We start from the raw sequence: 21808 nt of genomic DNA on the forward strand, positions 1-21808 counted from the left end.
GAGGCAGCAGACCAAGACAGTTTCAGACATCAACTCCAGCAGACCTGTCAGGAATAGACTCAAACCTGAGAGAGTTTAGTAAAAAATACAAGAAAGTAGTGAGAGCTTAGAAAGGTGGTCTGAGACAACATAAAATTAAAAATCAACAATTTTTCAATAACCACCAATAACTGATTAAAGAAGTTATAGTGGATTAAAGATCACAATTCAGAATGCAATAAAAATTGAGAATGAATTTAGTTAAAGGTCTAGGATGTTTACTGAAGGAAAACTACAAAATTGTACTGAGAGACAGAGAAGACTTGTTTAAACAGAAAGATATCCCACGATTCTAGATAGATGATGTGGTCACCGGCCAGCCATGTCCGTGGTGTTATGGATGAGACGAGACAAATTCACATGGACTACCCGAGTCCTGTGAAGGGAAAGGGATGACATGGCCACTCTCTCAAGGGGAGAGTGTCCTGACCCTTGCCTTGACAAGCTTTTATTGCTTTTCTGGGCACATTACATTGAGGATGGTCCTCATTTACTGTGAACAGGTTCTCTTTAGGTGGTTACCTTTTACAGAAAACAAAGGAGAGGATGTTGCTAATTACATCAAAAAGAAGGATATTTGCAAATGTAAAGGGAAAAGTGGTTGAACTGGTTACACTTCTTGGAAGGCTTAGCATAGATTTTAGGAAGTTACTTTAAAGATATTCAGTAAACATTTGCTGCCTCAATTCAGGTTGAGGGAGTTTTAGCAAAAAACAAGTCTCAAAGTGGCCCAGGTACAATGCAGGCCTGATTCTCCAAAGGAGAACCTATCCATGGGTGTGGGTCCTGTGTACTAGATCTCACTTTCCACTGGCCTTTCCAAGTGGGAGCTGGGCCCATGCCACACAGAATGGTATCCTATAGACAGATGCCATAATGATATAAGGTATAAAGTCTCCCTAATTTAATCAACTTGAATCAAAATTGCATTGGAATCCTGACAAAATAATTCTTAAAATTTTCTAGAAGGAAAATGAATCAGAATAACAAAGAAATTTTTCAGGAAAAAAAAGAAAAGAAACAGGGAATTTGTTCTACTAGGTAGTAAAACATTTTAAAGGCATGTGAGTTAAGATTATGGAACTAGCACATGCCCTGTGGAACAAAGCAACTGTCTTGAAATAGAGCCAAGTGTGTATGTGAACTTGGCATTTGATGGAGATGTCATTTCAGGGGAAAAGGGCTACAACAGCAGTCAAACTGGACAAGAACTCAATTTGGTTAGGATACTATTCCATATAAATTACAGGCAAAACTGCTGAACTAGACATGTAAAAATAAAGTGGTTTTGATCAAATAGAGCTTGTTTCCCTTTGTGTTCATGGGTAAAGGTGAGTAGCTCATACTGAGAGGGCAGCTCTGCCTTCCTCGGCCTGTAACATCCACCCTGGATTCAGGCAGCTGCTGTAGGTCCTGGGTCCTCCAGCAGTGGAAGATGAAGGAGATAGGGTGCATGTGTGTCCCTCCCAGGGGCCTCTTCAGATGACTTATGTTCCCGATGTCCTGGCTGAGGAGCTTGGGTCAGCTGAGTGGGCTCTGGCTTGGGTGGCCTATTACAAGGTGGAGAATGAAAATGGAAATGGGCAAGTATTGGTCTGCATCATATCTGGCTCCAGACTTTTCCAGATGGACCATGTTTATTAGCAAAGACAACCATGAACATTCCCACAGAAAAAATAGATGTGGATTGTTCATAGTCTGGCAGTGAGGTAACAGAAATCATGAAAAAAACCTTTATTTGTTCATATTAATATTAAAACTATAAAGGGGAAGATACTGTAAACAAAGAGACAGATTGTAAACTGGGAAAAGATCTGACAGGTTACATAGGTTCAGTCCACAAGAAGAGCTGTTAGAGTTTACATGGAGAAGGATGTCCCTAGTAGGAAATGAGCGTGTCCATCACTGAGGTTTATTTATGTGCCAGGACGTGGGGATAAGTCCACACAGGGAATACTCACACCATTCACAGGCTGCTATAGACCCAGGTCCCTGCCCCTTATTCCTAAACTGCTGGGGCCAAATAGTCATACATTTTGCTGCATAAATTTGAGAGTTTTGTATGTGGCACTTCTACCATGTTTCTATGGCCAGTGTGTGAATAATCCTATCATGTGGCTGTAAATCATCCCATGTGAGTTGAGCTCAAGTTTTACTGCCACATGAGTTTACTGTAAACAAGTGAAAGGCCTTATAGTTTTTAGGGCTTTATGGATTACACGTTTATTCAATAGAATAATATACAGTGTATAAATAGAAAATAATATGTTATAAAATATGGGAATATGAACCCCATTTTTATCAATGTATATAAAGAGATATTTTTCTCCCTCAAAGGACATAAAAATATTGAGAATGAGAATTGCCATATATTAACATTTCTTTCTTTGATTATTATGAGTAATCCTTGTTTTATCTTTTTATAAAGATTTAAAATTTTTAAAAAAGAAGCTCCTATTGGTTTTGAGTAAAGATAAAACTGTATTTTCAAAACAACCACCTTTACCTTTTTTAAAATTTTCTTTTTAGTGATAAGATGTTTCCAGCTTTTGGCTTTGGAGCCCAAATACCTCCTCAGTGGCAGGTAAGAGGAAATCCAGACTTAAAGATTTGTCTCTTACAGAAGCAAAACCAGCCTCATCAGCCCCTCTTTCCTCTTCAGGTTTCGCATGAATTTCCCATGAACTTTAATCCATCCAACCCCTACTGTAATGGTGAGTTAAAAAAAACCCACACAGGCATTGTAAACTGAGAACCTCACTGGTATTTGTTTTTTTTCTTGTGATTTAAAGCTACTCAGGTTCCCTCTCTAGGTTTCTTTTCTTTTTTAATCTTTAACCAAGGATATTATTCATTGATTTTAGAGAGGGAGGAAGGGGCATGGGGAGGGAAGAGAGAGAGGGAGAGAGAGAAGCATCTGTGTGAGAGAGAAAAGTTGATCAGTTGTCTTCTGTACATGCCCCAACCAGGGATCAAACCCACAACCTATGTATGTGCCCTGACTGGGTATTGAATTCACAACCTTTAGATAAATGGGATGATGCTCCAGCCAACTGAGTCACCCAGCCAGTACTCTAGGTTTCTTTTGTGACATACTTTCCTTTCTGTCAAATAAAGCAGAATTGCACCCAGTTGGTGAGGGTGGTGACATCACTCTTATGATGATGAAGATCCCAGGCTAAGTTCTTCTGCCTTAAGAGTTTTGTTTAATAGAACAACAGAATTCTCAATTTTGAGACTAGGTCAATAAATATAGTCATATTTCTTTTATGTATAAGTTGATTTTAAGATAACCCTTCAGTGTGAAATGAGCAGTTCATTATATGAGTCTTTTGAAGCTCCTCTCAGAGGAGCAGATAATCTATAAGGAAAGTGTCCAGCACCAAGTTGCTTGTGCTCAGTCTTCCGTGAGTCGGTGGGTGGCTTGAGGAGCAAAGGGCTTGGCTCCAGGAACAGCTTCCCTCTGATGCAGGAAGTAAAGGCCAATGTTTGTGGTTCATGCTTTCCTGATACTTCACATATCCAAGTGTTTTCCTCCTTTACCCCATTGAACAATTAACCTAGAATGCCAATTCTCCCACAAAATTATGTAAGTTTGGAGGAGGAAAAGAAGGTGGGGATAGGGCCTTAAAATTGTAGACAATAAGCTGACTTTCTGCAGTGGGTCTTTTTGACAATTACAGAATGTACGGATTTTGAACAAAAGAGCCTGTCCTCTCCTATTCACAAGGTATAATAGAAGCACATGAACATAGTGTTGGGAGACTTTGTATCAGGGTTTCTCTTGTTTTGGAACACTTTTTCCACACAGATTAATTCAGTGCTCCTTTGACACACTTCAGTGGCTGGTGGCTTTTATATCCATAGCCAGTTGAAACTGGGAATATTATTCTTTTCAAGAAATATGTTTTATGCTTAAGACAAAATCAGAAAGTCTTTGGAATCTGTAATTAGATTTCATTTATTGCCAGCGAATATGGATAACTTATGTGATAGTTTATTTTAAAAGTTCATTTACTCTGAGTAATATGAGCCCATCTTTGGGCTGCCATCAAGTGCAGCTTTTCTATTTATGGTTTATAGTCAGGAAAAAGTCCATTTGGTTTGAGACAAAGGAGATACTGTGCAGAAAAAAAGACAGCTTTATTTTAAAGCAAGGGGAAGTTGAACTTCTTTTCCAAATTAATCATGAAATTTATTTGCCCAGAAATAAATAACATATCTTGCTTGTTCCTATAATGCAAAGGAAAGATTTTGGCATAATTCAATCTTAGTGGAGCAACTGAAGGCACTTGATATCTGTGAAGAAATTTCACTAATAGTTTTGACACCTTCAGACTGAAGAGCAAACTAAGATGGTAGAAGTGGAAGAAGCTATTATTGCTATGGTTATGGACTCAATTTTCTACAGCTGTGTCACTGCAGTAGAATCCTGCTGCTTGTCTGTGTCAATATTATTTTTGTTACGAGTGGACTGACTGACCCTAGTTACAGCCTCATCTTTGCATGTAGAATGTCCTCTATCTATCAACGTTATATTCTTAAGGGCTGTTCATGAGATCATTCATTTCTAAGTTCAAAGTGACTAAGGGGAGTTAATGGGAACTCGATAATTTTAAGGGCAGAGACTTGTTCCTCTGAAGCTTTTAAACCAAGTCCATGCTTCTCTTCTGTTACTCTGTGTTCTGTTGCACATTTTTAAAAAGAAGCCTCTTTGGGTTTTATATCAGTGTTCTTCTGAGAAAGATTACTTGATGATCTCAGCAAGAACTGTGGGGAATTTCTAGAGGTTCCAGTATCTTACCTGTGTCTGACTCTAATGTTGGGGCAGATTCAGTAGGTGCATGTATGGCACTATGCAGCATCAGCAGTACTTTTACCTGGAATGTTGTTCAGCTTTTACCAGGTTGTGTTGCTATAATAAATAGTCTCCAGATCTCAGTGACTTACTCAGCTTCACTTATCACTGGGCTGTAGCTCTGCTCTGTTTCTTCTGTCTGGGACTTGGGCCAAAGGAGCAGCCACTTTCTGAGATATACTATTCTGTGGCAAAGGGAGAGCAAGCAGTGGGTCTTTTGAGATGTCAATGTTCTGTCCACTGACATGCACAGCGCACAATTGGTCCAGGCCCTGCCCAGGCCCAGCACACAGCACCCCAGCAGGCCCCTGAATGCCCAAAACCAGCAGTGGAGTGTGACACTGACCCAGTGGGTATGTGGAGTTCTGCAACTCGCCCTGCCATGCTTGACCTCTAAATCAGCAATTTTTAACCTTTTTCACCTCTCAGCACACATAAACTAATTATTAAAATTCTGCAGCACATCAAAAACATATATTATTTGCCTACCTGACAGAAAAAGGTATAATTTTGATTCATTCACACTGGATGGCAGTTGTTGTGTGGCTGTTGTCATTTTTTAAAAAATATTTTATTTATTTACTTTTAGAGAGGGGGAGGGAGGGAAGGGAGAGAAACATCAATGTGTGGTTGCCTCTTGAGTGCCCCCTGCTGGGGAACCTGGCCCACAACCCAGGCATGTGCCCTGACTGGGAATTGAACCAGCGACCCTTGGTTCACAGACCAGAACTCAATCCACTTAGCCACACCTGCCAGGGCAATATTTTTTTGATTTGACAATCTAAGGGAAAAGAGGTCAGTGTGCCTGTCTAAACAGTTAGGTATTTCATGTTTTAAAAATTCTTGCAGCATCACTGCTGTAAGTCATCGAGGAAACCCTGGCCTGAAATTACCAGTAGGATTGTAGCCAGCTGGCATTTTTGTGGAGCCTCTGGCCACATACATATACAAGTATTTTTATATCTAGTCAGTCACTTTTTTCACATTTTAAGACAGTTTTATGATGCAGCAGCTCTTTCATGATTCTTTTACATCAGAGTTTCAATCCTAAAATACATTAAAATCAAGCACTGTAACAATCCTAGTATAGATTAATGAATAATTTTGCTAAGATGAAAATAAATGCGGGAGACTTCCGGCAAGATGGAGGCATAGGTGGACGCACCGTACCTCCACGCACAACCAAGATTAGAACAACAACAATTTAGAGCTGGAATAACACCGAGAACTGACAGAGAATTTATCTGAATGGAAGTAGGACAGCCAAGAAGTTGAAGTAGACCCATTCATCCAGACAGGTAGGAGGAGCGTTGAGGAGGAGCGGGCGTGGGTCGCGGCGCGTGGAGATCGGGAGAACTGGGTGCAAATGGCACTGGGAGCACGTAAGCCTTCCAGGACGCGCAGGATTGCAGCAGTGGACCCTGAGTTCAGAAACAGCGGCTGGCGGACCCAGTGAGGCGGAATTGTGGACCAGGGCAGAGCTTGCAACCCAGGATCCCAGAGAAGGGACTGAGATCCCAGTAGAACGGAACTATCGCCATTGTTCCCTGCCCCCGCCCCCACATACAACGTCACAATCTAGTGACTGGGGTGCCCAGCCCAAGTGAACACCTAAGGCTCCACCCCTCACTGTAACAAGAGCGACCAGACTGAAAAAAAAAAAAAAGGAGAGAGAGACATGTTTCCAACAGAAGAACAGATCAGTCCCCCAGGACTCATTATTTTGAGCTACCAAGAAATAGCCAATCTATCAGATGCACAGTTCAAAACACTGGTGATCAGAAAGCTCACAGAATTGGTTGATTTTGGGCACAAATTAGATGAAAAAATGCAGGTTACAATAAAAGAGATGAAGGAAGATACACGGAGGAGAGTCAATAGTTAAGGGAAGGAAACTGGGACTCAAAACAATAGAGTGGATCAGAAAGAAGCAAGAAACAACCAAGCAGGAAAGCATGAAGAAATAAGAATTCAAAAAAACAAGGAGAAGCATAGGAACCTCCAGGACATCTTTAAACGTTCCAACATCCGAATTATAGGGGTACCAGAAGGGGAAGAGGAAAAGCAACAGATTGAGCATGTATTTGAACAAATAATAAAGGAGAACTTCTCCATTCTGGGAAAGGAAATAGACTTCCAAGAAATCCAGGAAGCTCAGAGAGCCCCAAAGAAATTGGACCCAAGAAGAAACACACCAAGGCACATCATAATTACATTAGCCAATGTAAAAATGAAGGAGAGAATCCTGGAAGCAGCAAGAGATAAGGGGACAGTAACCTACAAAGGAGTTCCCATCAGACTGTCAGCTGATTTCTCAAAAGAGACCTTACAGGCAAGAAGGGGCTGGAAAGAAATATTCCAAGTCATGAAAGACAAGGACCTACATCCCAGATTGCTCTATCAGCAAAGCTCTCATTTAGAATGGAAGGGCAGATAAAGTGCTTCTCAGATAAGGTCAAGTTAAAGGAGTTCATCATCACCAAGCCCTTATTTTATGAAATGCTAAAGGGCCTTATCTAAGAAAAGAAGATAAAGAAAAAACATGTATAGTAAAAGGACAGCAAACTCACAATTATTAACAACCACACCTAAAGCAAAACCAAAAGAAACTAAGCAAACAACTAGAACAGGAACAGAACCACAGAAATGGAGATCATATGGAGGGTTAGCAACAAGGGGGTGGGAGGAGGAGAGAGGGGAAAAAGGTACAGAGAATAAGTAGCATAGAATGTAGGTTGAAAACAGATAGGGGGAAGGTAAGAATAGTATGGGAAATGTAGAAGCTAAAGAACTTATAAGTATGACACATGGACATGACTAAAGGGGGGATATGGGTGGGAGAGGGTGTACAGGGTGGAGGGGAGTGTAGGGGGGAAAATGGGACAACTGTAATAGCATAATCAATAAAATATATTTAAAAAAAGAAAATAAATGCCTTCTCTTAAGAGAGGGGAGGGTTTATTGGATTTTGAGATGCAGCAAAGCTGCGGAGGTGTGTGATATACAGGGTGGGGCATGAGTAGGTTTACAGCTCATATGGAAAATAATACAATAATTAATAATACAAGAATAAACACTGTTTTGCATGCAGATGACTGTAAGCCTACTTTTCCCACTCCTGTATAGCTTAGAGGAACTCCTTAATGTAGAACTTCTAACTATTTAAAGCACTATATATTGGTATGTACATATAATTAGCCAGGTGGTGAACAATGAACAGTTGTATTGCATGTGAAAATGTTCAATATTGCTTTTCTGGTCTAGGGATCCAAGGCATCGTGGAGACTTACCGGGCATGCCTTCCTCAGATAAAACTCTATGGACCCACAAATTTCTCCCCAATCATCAACCACGTGGCCAGGTTTGCTGCTGCAGCTACACAGCAGCAGACAGCTTCAGTAAGTTTTGTCACCAGGGCAGGGAGTTGTGGGTCATACTTGCTTCTAATGCCACTTATCCATTGATTTGACTGTTGAGATGCAGAGGAAAAACACAAAGTGATGGTATAGTCACCCTCAGTTTTGGAGTAACATCTGTTGTTGTATTAGTGATCATTACAAACAAGGCAAGAACAAGCAACCCTTTCATCCATGAGTCTTTTCTCTGCCTTTTGAATTAATTTTTAAATTGGTTCTACCTCCCATACTCCCAAATGAAGGTAGACCAAACACATAAACTAGTTACTTACAACTTGAGTTGCTGTTGCCGAATTGCTCACTGTACTAAAAAGTTTTGTATCAGACAGCTCTTACCTGTAAGACCTCATATGCCATAGCTCTCTTAGCTTCAGTATTCTCACGAGTCAAGTAGGGATGATAACCTCATACAGTTGTCCAAAGAGTAAAATAAGATAATTTGTATCAAATGCACAGGGTTTGGGCCATAATGAACACTGAACACATGTTAGGTATTGTTACAAATCTTACCCCCATTCTAGACTTGAATGAACCAAATGATGGAGTCACAACTTTACATAACATTTTACAACTCTCTAAAAAGATTGGTCAGAGAGGACAGAAGTAAGAGCATCTCGTACCCCCACCCCACACCATATCCATTTTTTAAGTGAATTTTGTATGATAAACAGTTCTCTTGCTTTTCATTGGAGTTGCCACTTGCTCCCTTGCCTGATACTTTGACAGATTTAATTCTTCAGTTAAGTCAGTATGACTATGCCTGTGCTTTTCCATGTCTTGCTCCCATAAATTTATGCTCAACCTATTTTGTGGTCTGTTACACTTCTAATGAACCTACAGCATTTCTGTCTGTAAATTCCCTTGTCATTAGAGATCTCATACTATTGTTAGATGGTGTTCTAGGTGGAGACTGGTGAGGAAAACAAGCAAGAAGGACACTAATGACTCATTGAGGTGCTGTCAGCAGCCATTGCCCTTACTGCATGGGAGCTTGAGCTGCTTGCTAGACTACTGTTCTCTTTGGCAGCAATATTTTGTGCTCCTGATCATCACGGATGGTGTGATCACAGACCTGGATGAGACCAGGCAAGCTATCGTCAATGCTGCCAAGCTGCCCATGTCCATCATCATCGTAGGAGTGGGCAGCGCTGACTTCAGTGCCATGGAGTTTTTGGATGGTGACAGTGGGAGTCTGCGTTCTCCATCAGGCGAGGCTGCCATCAGAGACATTGTCCAGTTTGTGCCTTTCAGACAGTTCCAGAGCGTGAGTACCACTCCTTCTACTTGCCAGCTTACAACCAGATGCTTGAGTAGGTCCTAGGGCAGGTGTGGGAATGTTCCATTTGAAGAGCCCTGATCAGAGTGGGTGGTTTTACTTCAGGTTGTACACTGCCTCCTATAGTCTGTGTGATAAACCATTAAACCAGTGTTGTGCATATCTTAAAATATATTACATCTTTACCTCTATGACAACAGAAAAACTCTATACAAGTATGTGATGAATTTACCAAACTGGAAGTTGATTTGATGAAAATCTCTCAGGTGACTGTTTTACCCAGTTTACTCCAATGGTAACATCTTGTCAAACTGGTACATTGATACAAGCAAGTTCCCAATTTATAAAATCTACCATGTTGCCCTTTCATAGCCATACCTATGCCCTCCTACCTTCATCCCTCCTACCCCTGGTAACCACTAATTTGGTCTTCATTTATATGATTTTGTTATTTCAAGACTGTTATGGAAACGGAATCATACAGTATGTAACCTTTGGGACTGACTTTTTCACTCAGCCAAGCTGCTGCATTTACACCTTTTCACTGCTGAGCAGTATTCCATACTAAAGGTGTACCAGTTTGTTTGAAGGATGTCTTCAGTTTCCAGTTTTGCCTTTTGCACACAAAGCTTCTATTAACATTGCATATGGGATTTTGTGGGGGGGGGGTTTGTTCTAAAAAATTTAAAAGATTTTATTTATTTATTTTTAGAAAAAGGGTGGGAGAAAGAGAGGGAAGAAGAATCAATGTGTGGCTGCCTCTTATGTGCCCCCAGCTAGGGACCTGACCTGCAACCTAGGCATGTACCCTGGCTGGGAATCCAACTGGTAACTCTTTGGTTTGTGGACTGGTGCTTAACCCACTGAGGCACACCGGCCAGGGCCCACATACAGGTTTTGTGTGAACATTTCTCAGGGATAAATACCCACAAGTGCAGTTGCTGGGCCATGTGACTGTTGCATGTTTAATTATTAAAGAAACTATCAAATTTTTCCAGAGTGGCTATGCCATTGTATATCCCCACCAGCAATGTAGAGGGCAAGATGTGGGTAGGGTATGAGATTAAGAAGCAGTAATATTGGGGGTCTTTTTGGTAATGAACCAATTGTGTATCTTGATTATGGTGGTGGTTACACAGATCTGTCCAGATGATGGACACATAGAGCTGCATGTGCACACATGCAACACACACATGAGAGCATGTGACACTGATGAATCCCAGTAAGGTATGTGAATTGTAACAATGCACTGTCCTGGTTTTGATATTGTCCTGCTGTTATAGAAGCTGTTACCTTTGGAGGAAACTGTGTGTAGGTACATGGGACTTCTTTGTATTATTTTTTCATCTTCCTATAAATCTATAATTATTTCAAAATAAAAAGTTAAAAAAATTAATACCTAGTGAATGAAAGACCCACATTTAAAAGTTAAAGAACAGTAACAACAAAAAGTCATCACACACCAGAAAATAACTTGATAAATGTCAGTGGGATAGAAAGCATTCTTTAGCTTATTCCATGTTCTTAGACTGTTTCTAAGACAAGATGCAGGCCTAGGAATGGGGATTGCTTCTCCGTACTGGCTGGTGTGGTATTTTTAGTCTTCATTAGAAGAGCACTAAATATTCAGTTGCTTAAGTAGTCATCTGATTGTTTTCATTAGGCTCCCAAAGAGGCTCTGGCTCAATGTGTCTTGGCGGAGATCCCCCAGCAGGTGGTGGGCTACTTCAGCACATACAAGCTCCTTCCTCCCAAGAACCCTGCTACTGCCACTAAGTGAAATCTCTCCTGCCTCCCCCGATTATGGACATGATGTCACATACTTTCAAACCATCATTTAGGATGTGAACCTAGTTCTCTATGTATTCTATTTACTTAAAGCATTCTTTTAATTCTTTTTTTGGAGGAAAAGTGCTAATTTAATATTTGCCCAATCAATTCAGTGGTTGCTTGTGATTTCTAGTAATTACAGTCAGGCTGTATGGATTAGACACTCATGTGAGAAAAGCCAATTTTGTTGTTATAATTGTTTACTTTCATAGGGTGAAAATGCCATTTTGAATGTTTGTCAATAGAAAAAATGAAAACCTGTTGGGATGGTACAGTCTCAGGTTGCTATGCTTTGTGTTTCACAAGACCATGTCCATCATGGTGCCAAGACTTCTCAAAGGAGATGACACTGGATTTGTTCCTGTAACAGTTCAGTGCTTTTCCAGAGGCTACAAGTGCCCCTGCCTGTACCTGAGTTTGTGGCAGGGTAGACATGGTCCAGTTCATGGTCTAGTTCACAGTGCAGCAGCAGCCACCAGGACTTTCTGCAGAGTGCTGAATGACAAGGCACACATCTGGTCTTTATAACACAGTCAGCGACCTCATTCTCATATAAGTAGCCATCCATGTTTGCCGCTCAGTCCTTTTGATGTATGCATAACACTGTCCATGAGGTCCATGAGCTCAGGGTCTGCACCTGCAGGCAATAGCTTGTCCTAGAATCTCCATTACTAGAGCATTTTCACTGGTTTGTTTTTTAATGGCTAAGATTGTTTTGTCCAGGAAAACTATGAGGACTAAACCAGAATTCTATTTCCTTTTCACTTAAGAAAGACTATGCTTATTAAGAAAGGACAGTTTTATACTTTGCTTGCTGAGGTCCCATATGTTGGTTTGTATATAATCATTTAGATATTTTCTCCTTTTTTTAAGTAACATTTTTAATCTAATTTTTAAACTCATGATAATGGTTATTAATGAATCAAAATTATACTTTCCATTTTAATAATGTGCTATTTCCTAAGCCCGGAATGTACTATATTAAGCATAAAACCTGCCATGACCAGTGTGGCTCAGTTGGAACATCGTCCCATAAACTGAAAGGTTGCTGATTCCATTTCTGGTCAGGGCACATGTTTGGGTTGTGGGTTCGGTTCCCAGGTGGGGCATGTGCAAGAGAAAATCAATCAGTATTTCTTTCTCACATCAATGTTTCTCTCCCTCACTTTCTCCCTCCCTTCCCTTCTCTCTAAAAATAAATGAATAAAATCTTTTTTAAAAAGGAAGAAAACATTTTAAAAAGCATAAAACCTGTTATAACTTTTAAAAATCCAACTTCTGCCTTAAGATAAAGTGCATTTTACATGCTTTTTCTCCCTGATTTTTACCCTTTAGAACATACTACTAAGCAAACATTTTATCATCAGAATAGGTTGAGCAATGGTTATTGAGGACCCTTGTGCCAAGTACTGTGCATATCTATGTATTGGCCATTCAACGTTAAAAACTTCATATTGATCACAAATCCTCAAGTGGATGCATCCAGTGCTATGCTAATATGCCATTCAGTCCTGAAACTTGCACCAAAGCTTGTATCTCTTACTCTGTGAAATGTCTGGTTCTTCCAAGTTGGGAGCCTTTCTTGTCCTGTGTTCTAATTTTATTTGGCTTGCATGCAACACATGTATATTGCTGTGGTTTTCAGAATTTTGATTTTTAAACACACTCCCAAGATCCTCCTTACTCCCTTAATGCTAACCAGCCCTGCAGCACTGGGTGTAACTGGTCATCAATTCACTGCCCAGATCACAGTACTTCTGACACCACTGTCCAACTGATTTGATCTTCACAATGTCATATTCTGGTTTTAACCAGAATTATTTCCTTTTTAAATTATTTATTATTCATTTTTGATCAGATTCATCAATAGATGTTGTTTCTCCTAAGAACTATGGTTCCGGCAAATTAGGGTAATGGATACCTTCTTGCAGTTTGGAATAAAAGCAGTTACAATTTGTAAATTATTTTATAAAGTCTGTACAATCCCTACATTTCACCTCATTGTGTGTGATTTACTGGTATTTTATATTAAAATAGCCCTGTTGTGCTACCATTCATTCAAGTGCCATTAGTTCTTAAAGTACATTTAAAGAAACAATAACTAGACAGGTTACAAGCATATGCTGGGGCAGCGGTGTCCTAGGTGGATGCACTATTTCTCACACATGCCTATACAGTGAGGACAATATACCAATCAGCATAGTCAGGTTACAAAGGTGTAGCGTTGGTTCCAAAGCTTATACCAGTCTGCTGTCTCTGAGAAGGTTCAGGGCCCACTGCTGAATATGCCTCATCCTCATGCTTTGCCTTGTTTGTGTATCTTTTGGAAAGTCATCTTGGTCAATCTCTCCATGTATGCAGTTGACAGTCATGGAAGTGACACATAAGCAAGACATCTGGCTGGGATTGCGAGAACTGTTTCATGCTTTTTGGATATCATCCTTGACAATAAGTATATAAGTTACAAATACAGAGTCTTTCAAGAGACTTGCAGAAGGCCGGCCTGCTTGAGTGTGGTTGGTAGGGTAATAATATGGGTGTAACAATTTATAGTTTTAATTTGAACATTTCACCTAAAATGTCATATGGTGTGCTTGAATGTGGTATTGTTACAGAATTACATGCTTACGATTTTGTAATAAAAGAGTTTGTAATGAAATAAGGGTGTTATTTGTGCTGGACCCTGTCTATTAGTTGATGTTAAGTATAACTTCCAATTGAATTCCCTTTGAATAAAGATATTTCTTGATGTGCTACAATAGTGCCTTGTTTTAATTTTGATTCTTCTCTACATGTTATCAAAACCAGTAGAAAGTTAGAAATAAAGTGAATGTAGTATGTTAAGTGGCCTGTGTTCCATATTTTACTGAATTAAAGAGTTTGGGTGATGTGAATATTTTGTGGAGCTTATTAATTTAAAAGATGTTGACTGCATTCAAGATACTTTCTAGGTACAGAAGAGAAAGGTTCTCAGCTTATAGCTAGAGTGAACTGGGAAATACTGCTTCTCACATTTTATAAGTCATATTAAGCAGGACAGAATATCCACTTAACTTAAAAAATATTTTGCCTTGTTTCTGTTCCATTCATTGGGCAAGGCCCTGGAGATATACAATGTTGACTGAGGCAGCCACATTTGCTGCATACGTAGAAACAGTGGAATGGGAGCAGGGAGAAAGAGAATATTAAATGAGTATTGTGGGGACATGAGATCAATGTGTGATGTAACATATCATAGGGAGACCTGACCCATCTAGCCAGCAAGGAGTACTTCCCTGAGGATGTGGTTTTTAAGCTGTGACCTGAAAGTTAGCTGGGTGAAGAAGTTTAAAAGCACTTGTGAAGGTGTTAAGTCAACAGCAAGTATGGAGAGAAATGTTTTAGGAAAGGAAAGAAATTTAAATTTGCTGGAATATATAGTGCAGTGTGGTGGGGTCACATCCGGGGCCATCTGGGGCATGCAGGGGAGTTCAGACTCAGGCTAAGGGTCACAGCTGTGGCTGAAAGCACTTCAACAAAGGGATGATGGTTCTGGCTTTGCCTTGGCGGTCAGCTTAGGGCAGAGACTTCACCGTTTGGCCATACACTTGCTAAGTGTCTGATTGTAGGTCAGGTTCTGAATTCTGCTTTTTCTGCCACAGCCCGCCATTTCCTCCAGATATGTTAGTGCCATATCTCATGAGGCATCTCATGCCTGATGCTGACACAGATCACAGGGCTGCCAAACCCTTGCTTTTAGCAAGATGGGCACCCTTGGCACTTGTCACTCAGTGTGGCTGTTTTTGGCCCAATTCTCCAGAAACCTCATAGCAAGTTACAGTGTCCTTGAAGAATGATTCTTTAGCTTGGCTATTGCTTTTTTCCTCCCAAGAAGTAGTGATCAGTGAAACAAGTATTATAAGAGGTCATGCCTTCTGGCAACAGTGAAAGAACAGCCAGAGGATCTTTGGTGTTTCCACAAGCGGATTCACCAGGCATTGGGTTTTCACCAGCACCTGTTTCCAGTACTGGACTCTGAAGAATTTTAGGAGTTAGGGTTAGTACTGCAAACCAATAGGTGAAGTCATGAGGAGTAAAATTTCTAACTGACCTCAAAGAATTTACGATCTAAGGAAAAGGAGACAGCATGTGACAGGAAAACAATTGGAGCAAAGATGAGACAGCCTGTTGTGCTTGTGTCTTCTGCCTCCAGGCATGGAGATCTTGAGCACAGAGGGGAGCTCTAAACACTGCTGATGGGAGCAGCTGCCCCCTCCTCCAGTCATTGCTATCTGACTGCCCAATGACCCAGGACAGCCCTACAGTCCTCACAAAGCAAGACCTTTCCTGTAGCTCCTCTGTAGCCCTGTCTGACCACATACTCTCTGCCCTGGAGCTGTGTCATTCATTAGCTATGTTCCTTCCCAAAGAAGTCCCTCCCCTCTGGGCTTGATCATGCTTTATTTTAGTTAATCCCTGGCTCTTCAGTGGAAACTCACTTCCTCTAGCAGCCATCTCAAGTGGACCTCCCACTGGGTGTGGAGGCAGGTAAATGTCCCCCTTCTACTTCAGGTAGAATTTGCCTCTGAAAACCTCCAGCTTGGACTCTCATCATCAGATCAGTTCCATTCCTCCTGGTAATCAACTTGCTCTCCACCTCACTTTGGCCCACCCCTGAGGTCATGCTCTGGACCTCTTTGTTATCCCTAACAAGCCCCTCTAAATCTCAACTTCAAGTACTTGGTCTCCCACTAACAACACACTTTCCAGCTCACTCCCTCTACACAACAGCTCCTTCCAATCATTCTCCACTGGTACCTTCAGTCTACTAACCCTGCCATCTTTCCACATGTTTCTGGTGTGGACTCTGTTCCTCTCCCAGATACATCTCCTACCATCTCTGGTCATTTGTGGACTTTCTTGCTGTGATGGGGATGTGCCTGGTGTACTCTTAGCCCGTCCTGCAGGTCTCTATTCACTTGGCAGCCTGCTTCCTCACTCCTGCAGATCTTCAGTGTCATTGCCACACTATTTAAAATTGTATCTCTTTCCCCAGTACTTTCTAGCCCTCTTCCTTGTTTAGGGTTTACTTTCATGGTTTCCTGTCATCTTCATTCACTCACATGCAAGAGCTGAAAAAGCAGGGCTTTTTGTTCAGTTTGTTCACTGCTACATTCCCAGAGCCCAGAGGAAAGTGCAGCATTTACCCAGCTCTCCCTAGCAGACATGGACATTGAAGTTCACATTGGGTTCTATGATGAAGCCAGAGGAGCCCCAGATAAAGAAACAGACAGTGTCTTGAAGTCAGAAAGTGAGTGGGTTGTCAATATTGATTATATACATGCTGTAAAACCCTTTTTATTTCATAACAATCTCTACTCACTTTACACATGGAACAGCAGAGTTCCAACTGTATTAATTCTTCAGACTCCTAATTTAGTGAACTCTGTGGTTAATCCCTTTCTGAAGGACAAGCAAAATTTGAAACTTTCTTCTCTGATATGGAATATAAATATCCTAAAATGGCAGACTTGACTGCCATTTTGCCCCATGAAATCTTGGGATATGTATTATTTGAAAAAGTCCTTCTTCAGGTGGAAGCTACTTATAACCAGTTCATCCAGGATATTCATGTTTGAGTTAGTGTGGTACCTTTATCCTTGAGCTGTGCCATCTTCTGCAGTGGTCCTGGACACAGGATTTTGTTTTGTGATTTGCATAACAGGCTGGTAGTGGGAATCTTTAAATTCCCTTTAGAGTCTAAGATTCTGATATAAACAACAGAGGCAGATTTGCATAAAGCTGGGTACAAGAAACTGCAGCAGAGCCTTGTTAACATACCTCAGAATGCCCTGGGTCTGAATTCTTCATTACTCAGGATTCTGGGTAGACTGGGTCCCTGTACTTCTGTACAGTCATTGTGTGTAAAGTGACTGGAGGAACAAAGCAGCAGTAAGGGGGGTTATGACCTTTCAGGGTACCTCTCTTTCCTCACCCAAGGGAGCTGTTGTCAAGAAATGTCAGGTTGTATTGCTCAATGAAGCATATTTATTTGACCTTTGCACCATCACTTCTACTCAGAAAACCTGTAGCAGGAAAAATACAGCCAATAAAAACTCATAGAGAATCAAAAGGTTTCTGGAAACAAATGAAAACAAACTCACAACAACCCAAAACTTATGGGACACAGCCAAGGCAGTCTGGAGGGGAAACTTCATAGCGATACAGGCCCACCTAAAAAAGTTAGAAACGTTTCAAACAAACAACCTAACCCTACGTCTACAAGAACTTGAGGAACAGCAACAAAGACAGCCCAGAGCAAGCAGAAGGAAGGAAATAACCAAGATCAGAGCAGAATTAAATGGCATAGAGACTAAAAGCACAATTCTAAGGATCAATGAATCCAAGATCTGGTTCTTTGAAAAGATAAACAAAATCAACAAGACTTTAAGCAGACTCATCAAGAAAAAAAGAGAGAAGACCCAATAAACACAATCAGAAATGAAAGAGGAGAGATTACAACAGATACCACAGAAAGGATTGTAAGAAATTACTATGCAGAACTGTATGCCAAGAAATTTGAAAACCTAGGTGAAATGGACAAATTTCTAGAAAAATGTAATCTTCCAAAACTCAATGGAAAAGAAGCAGAAAGCCTGAACAACCCAATAGCAAAAGAAATGGAAGCAGTAATCAAAAAACTCCCAACACACAAAAGCCCTGGACCAGATGGTTTCACAAGAGAATTCTACAAAGCATTTAAGGAAGAACTAAACCCTGTCCTTCACAGACTATTCCAAAAAATCCAAAAAGATGTAAGACTCCCAAACTCTTTTTATGAGGCCAACATCATCCTAAATCCAAAACCAGATAAGGACACAACAAAGAAAGAAAACTTCAGGCCAATATCACTGATGAACATTGACGCTAAAATCCTCAACAAAATACTGGCAAACTGCATCCAACAATACATTAAAAAGATCATATACCATGACTAAAGCAAAGACAAAAACACATGATCATATCAATAGATGCAGAAAAAGCATTTGATAAGGTACAGCACCCATTTATGATAAAAACACTCTGCAAAGTGGGAATAGAGGGAGCATTCCTCAACATAATAAAGGCCATATATGAGAGACCTACAGCCAACATCATACTCAATGGGCAAAAATTAAACTCTTTTCCACTAAGATCAGGAACAAGACAAGGCTGTCCACTTTCACCACTTCTATTCATTATAGTACTGGAAGTTTTAGCCACAGCGATCAGACGAGAAAAAGAAATAAAAGGCATCCAAATAGGAAAGGAGGAAACAAAACTGTCACTGTTTGCAGATGACATGATAGTGTACATAGAAAATCCTATAGACTCCACCAAAAAAACTGCTTGACCTAATAAATGAATTTGGCAAAACAGCAGGATACAAAGTCAATATCCAGAAATCAAAGGCATTTCTGTACACCAACAATGAAACAGCAGAAGCAGAAATCAAGAAAAAAATCCCATTTGAAATAGCAAAAAGAGAAGAGGGTATTTCAGGGGAGAATGGGTAGGGTTTACAGGAACACATTTAAAGAACACATGGACAAAAACTAGGGGGAGGGTGGTAATGGGAGGGAAATGGGGAGGGTTGGGTGGGTGGGCTGGAGTGGGAGTAAAAGGGAGAAAACTGTACTTGAACAATGATTAAAATAAAAAAAATTAGACTTCATATTTAGATCTATGTTTTTTTTAATCAGGGAGAAAATAAACTCAAAGAAATATTAAAAAAAGAAAAAAGAAATAGCAAAAAGAAAAATAAAATACCTAGGAATAAACCTAACCAAAGAGGTAAAAGACCTGTATTCAGAAAACTACATTACACTGAGGAAAAAAATCAAGGAAGACACATACAAATGGAAACATATACCATGTTCATGGATTGGAAGAATTAATATAATCAAAATGTCCATACTACCCAAAGCAATTTACACATTCAATGCACTACCTATTAAAGTACCAATGCCTTATTTCACAGACATAAAACAAATACTTCAAAAATTTATATGGAATCATAAACAACCCTGAATAGCTGCTGCAATTTTGAGAAAGAAGAGTAAAGTAGGAGGGATCACAATACCTGACACTAAACTATACTACAAGGCCACTGTAAGCAATAGAGCCTGGCATAAAAACAGGCACATGGACCAATGGAACAGAACAGAGAGCCCAGAAATAAACCCAAGTCTCTGCAGTCAATTTATATTTGACAAAGGAGGCAGCAACATAAAATGGAGTAAAAATAGCCTCTTTAACAAATGGTGTTGGGAGAACTGGACAGCTACATGCACAAAAATGAAACTCGAGCACCAACTTACACATTATACAAAAATAAATTCAAGGTGGATAAAAGACTTAAATATAAACCGTGACACAATTAAAGTCCTAGAAGAGAATGTAGGTAGGAAAATCTCAGATATTTCATGCAGAAACTTTTTTACTGACATTTCCCTTAGAGCAAGGGACATAAAGGAAAGAGTAAACAAATGGGACCTCATCAAATCAAAAGCTTCTGCACGGCTAAAGAAAACAGTATCAAAATAAAAAGAGAACCAACTGTATGGGAAAACATTTGCCAATGATACCTCAGACAAGGGTTTAATCTCCAAAATATATAAAGAACTTACACGACTCCACTCTAAGAAGACAAGCAACCCAATTAAAAAAATGGGCAAAGGACTTGAATAGACACTTCTCCAAGGAGGGCATGCAGAAATCAAAAGTCACATGAAATAATGTTCAATATCGCTAGCTATCAGAGAGATGCAAATTAAAACCACAATGAGATACCAGTTCACACTAGTCAGAATGGCCATCATAAACAAAGCAACAAACAGCAAGTGTTGGAGAGGTTGTGGAGAAAAGGGGACCTTAGTGCACTGTTGGTGGGATTGCAGACTAGTACAACCACTATGGAAAGCGGCATGGAACTTCCTCAGAAAACTAAAAATGGAATTGCCTTTTGACCCAGCATTTCCACTACTGGGACTATATCCCAAGAACACTAAAACACCAATACAAAAGACCCTTTGCAACCCAATGTTCATAGCAGCACAATTTAAAATAGCTAGGTGCTGGAAGCAACCTACGTATCCATCAGTAAATGAATGGATAAAAAAATTATGGTACATTTACACAATAGAATTCTATGCAGCAGAAAGAAAGAAGGAGCTCCTACCCTTTGCAACAGCATGGATGGAGCTGGAAAGCATCATGCAAGTGAAATAAGCCAGGCAGTGAAAGACAAATACCATATGGTCTCACCTTTAACAGGAACCTAAACAACAAAACAAAGAAACAAGCAAAATATAACCGAAGTCACTGAAATAGAGGACAGGCGGACAGTGAATAGAGGGGAGAGAAGAGGGAATTTCAGGGGAGAATGGGAAGGGTTTACAGGAACAAATTTAAAGGACACATGGACAAAAAGTAGGGGGAGGGTGGTAATGGGAGGGGAGTGGGGAGGGTTGGGTGGGTGGGCTGGAGTGGGAGTAAAAGGGAGAAAACTGTACTTGAGCAATGATTAAAATAAAAAAATCTCATAGAGGAAAACATCAAATTTTAGTACAATGTATGGATAAGATACTTACAATATGAGTTTTTAAAAAATATGAATATAAATTCATATTTTAAGTGCCTTTGATCTGATTCAATATAATAAATTCCATAACAATGTAATGATTAATATCCTTCAAAGACTTAAAAAATTTCTCATAGGAAAGTAAAAGAACTATTATAAATAGAGAATAGGTCCAAAATACTGAAAGTACAGACTCTTTTGTTGGTGTTCTATGTAGCAATGTTTCACCTAATGTATAACTGAAATGAAACAGAGTCTGCTATATATTATTTTATGGTTATTTAATACCAGTGTTTAGCCAAAGATGGTTCCTAGAATATAGAGTAGGACCCTGTTACTCCTTTTCTGTGGCAGTACTTAGAGATTTTTAGTGTATTCTGATACAACACTTGGTATAGCTGTACACTTTAAAAGTAATTTTAATTTTAAAGTTGTCTCCTTTAGTTAGCCCTGGCCAGTGTGGCTCAGTTGGTTGGAGCATCCTATAACCAAAAGGCTGTGGGTTCAATTTCCAGTCAGGGCATGTATCTAGGTTGTGGGTTTGATCTCCAGTCCAGGCACAGTCTTGGTGCTTACCAGAAGCAACCAATCATTGCTTCTTTCTTGCATTGATGTTTCTCTCTTTCCCTTTCTCTCTAAAAGCAATGAAAAAAATGTCCTCAGGTAAGGATAAAAAAAAATATAAAAAGTTGTCTTTTTTAGATAAAGAAAGGCATTGCTTATTTTGACATGTGTTGGGTTGCCAGATTTAACAATGAAAAATCCAGGACATCAAGTTAAGTTTGAAT

The 21808-nt window shown here is 39.9% G+C and overlaps 1 protein-coding gene across 6 annotated transcripts in view; it reads left to right on the forward strand.

Moving 5' to 3' along the window:
- CPNE3 (copine 3) overlaps positions 1-12543 on the forward strand; it is a 54167-nt gene extending 41624 nt beyond the window's left edge. For all 6 annotated transcript variants that reach the window (XM_045849409.1, XM_045849404.1, XM_045849406.1 and 3 more), the window contains 5 exons: positions 2569-2623; positions 2702-2753; positions 8162-8295; positions 9341-9577; positions 11253-12543. In XM_045849409.1, the coding sequence (XP_045705365.1) occupies positions 2569-2623; positions 2702-2753; positions 8162-8295; positions 9341-9577; positions 11253-11369 (595 nt within the window). In that variant the 3' untranslated portion in view covers positions 11370-12543. The remainder of the gene's footprint in view (positions 1-2568; positions 2624-2701; positions 2754-8161; positions 8296-9340; positions 9578-11252) is intronic.
- The last annotated feature ends 9265 nt before the right edge of the window (positions 12544-21808 follow it).

Source organism: Phyllostomus hastatus, unplaced genomic scaffold (assembly GCF_019186645.2).
Source record: "Phyllostomus hastatus isolate PE091 unplaced genomic scaffold, TTU_PhHast_1.1 phas_contig_65, whole genome shotgun sequence".
NCBI lineage: Eukaryota > Metazoa > Chordata > Mammalia > Chiroptera > Phyllostomidae > Phyllostomus > Phyllostomus hastatus.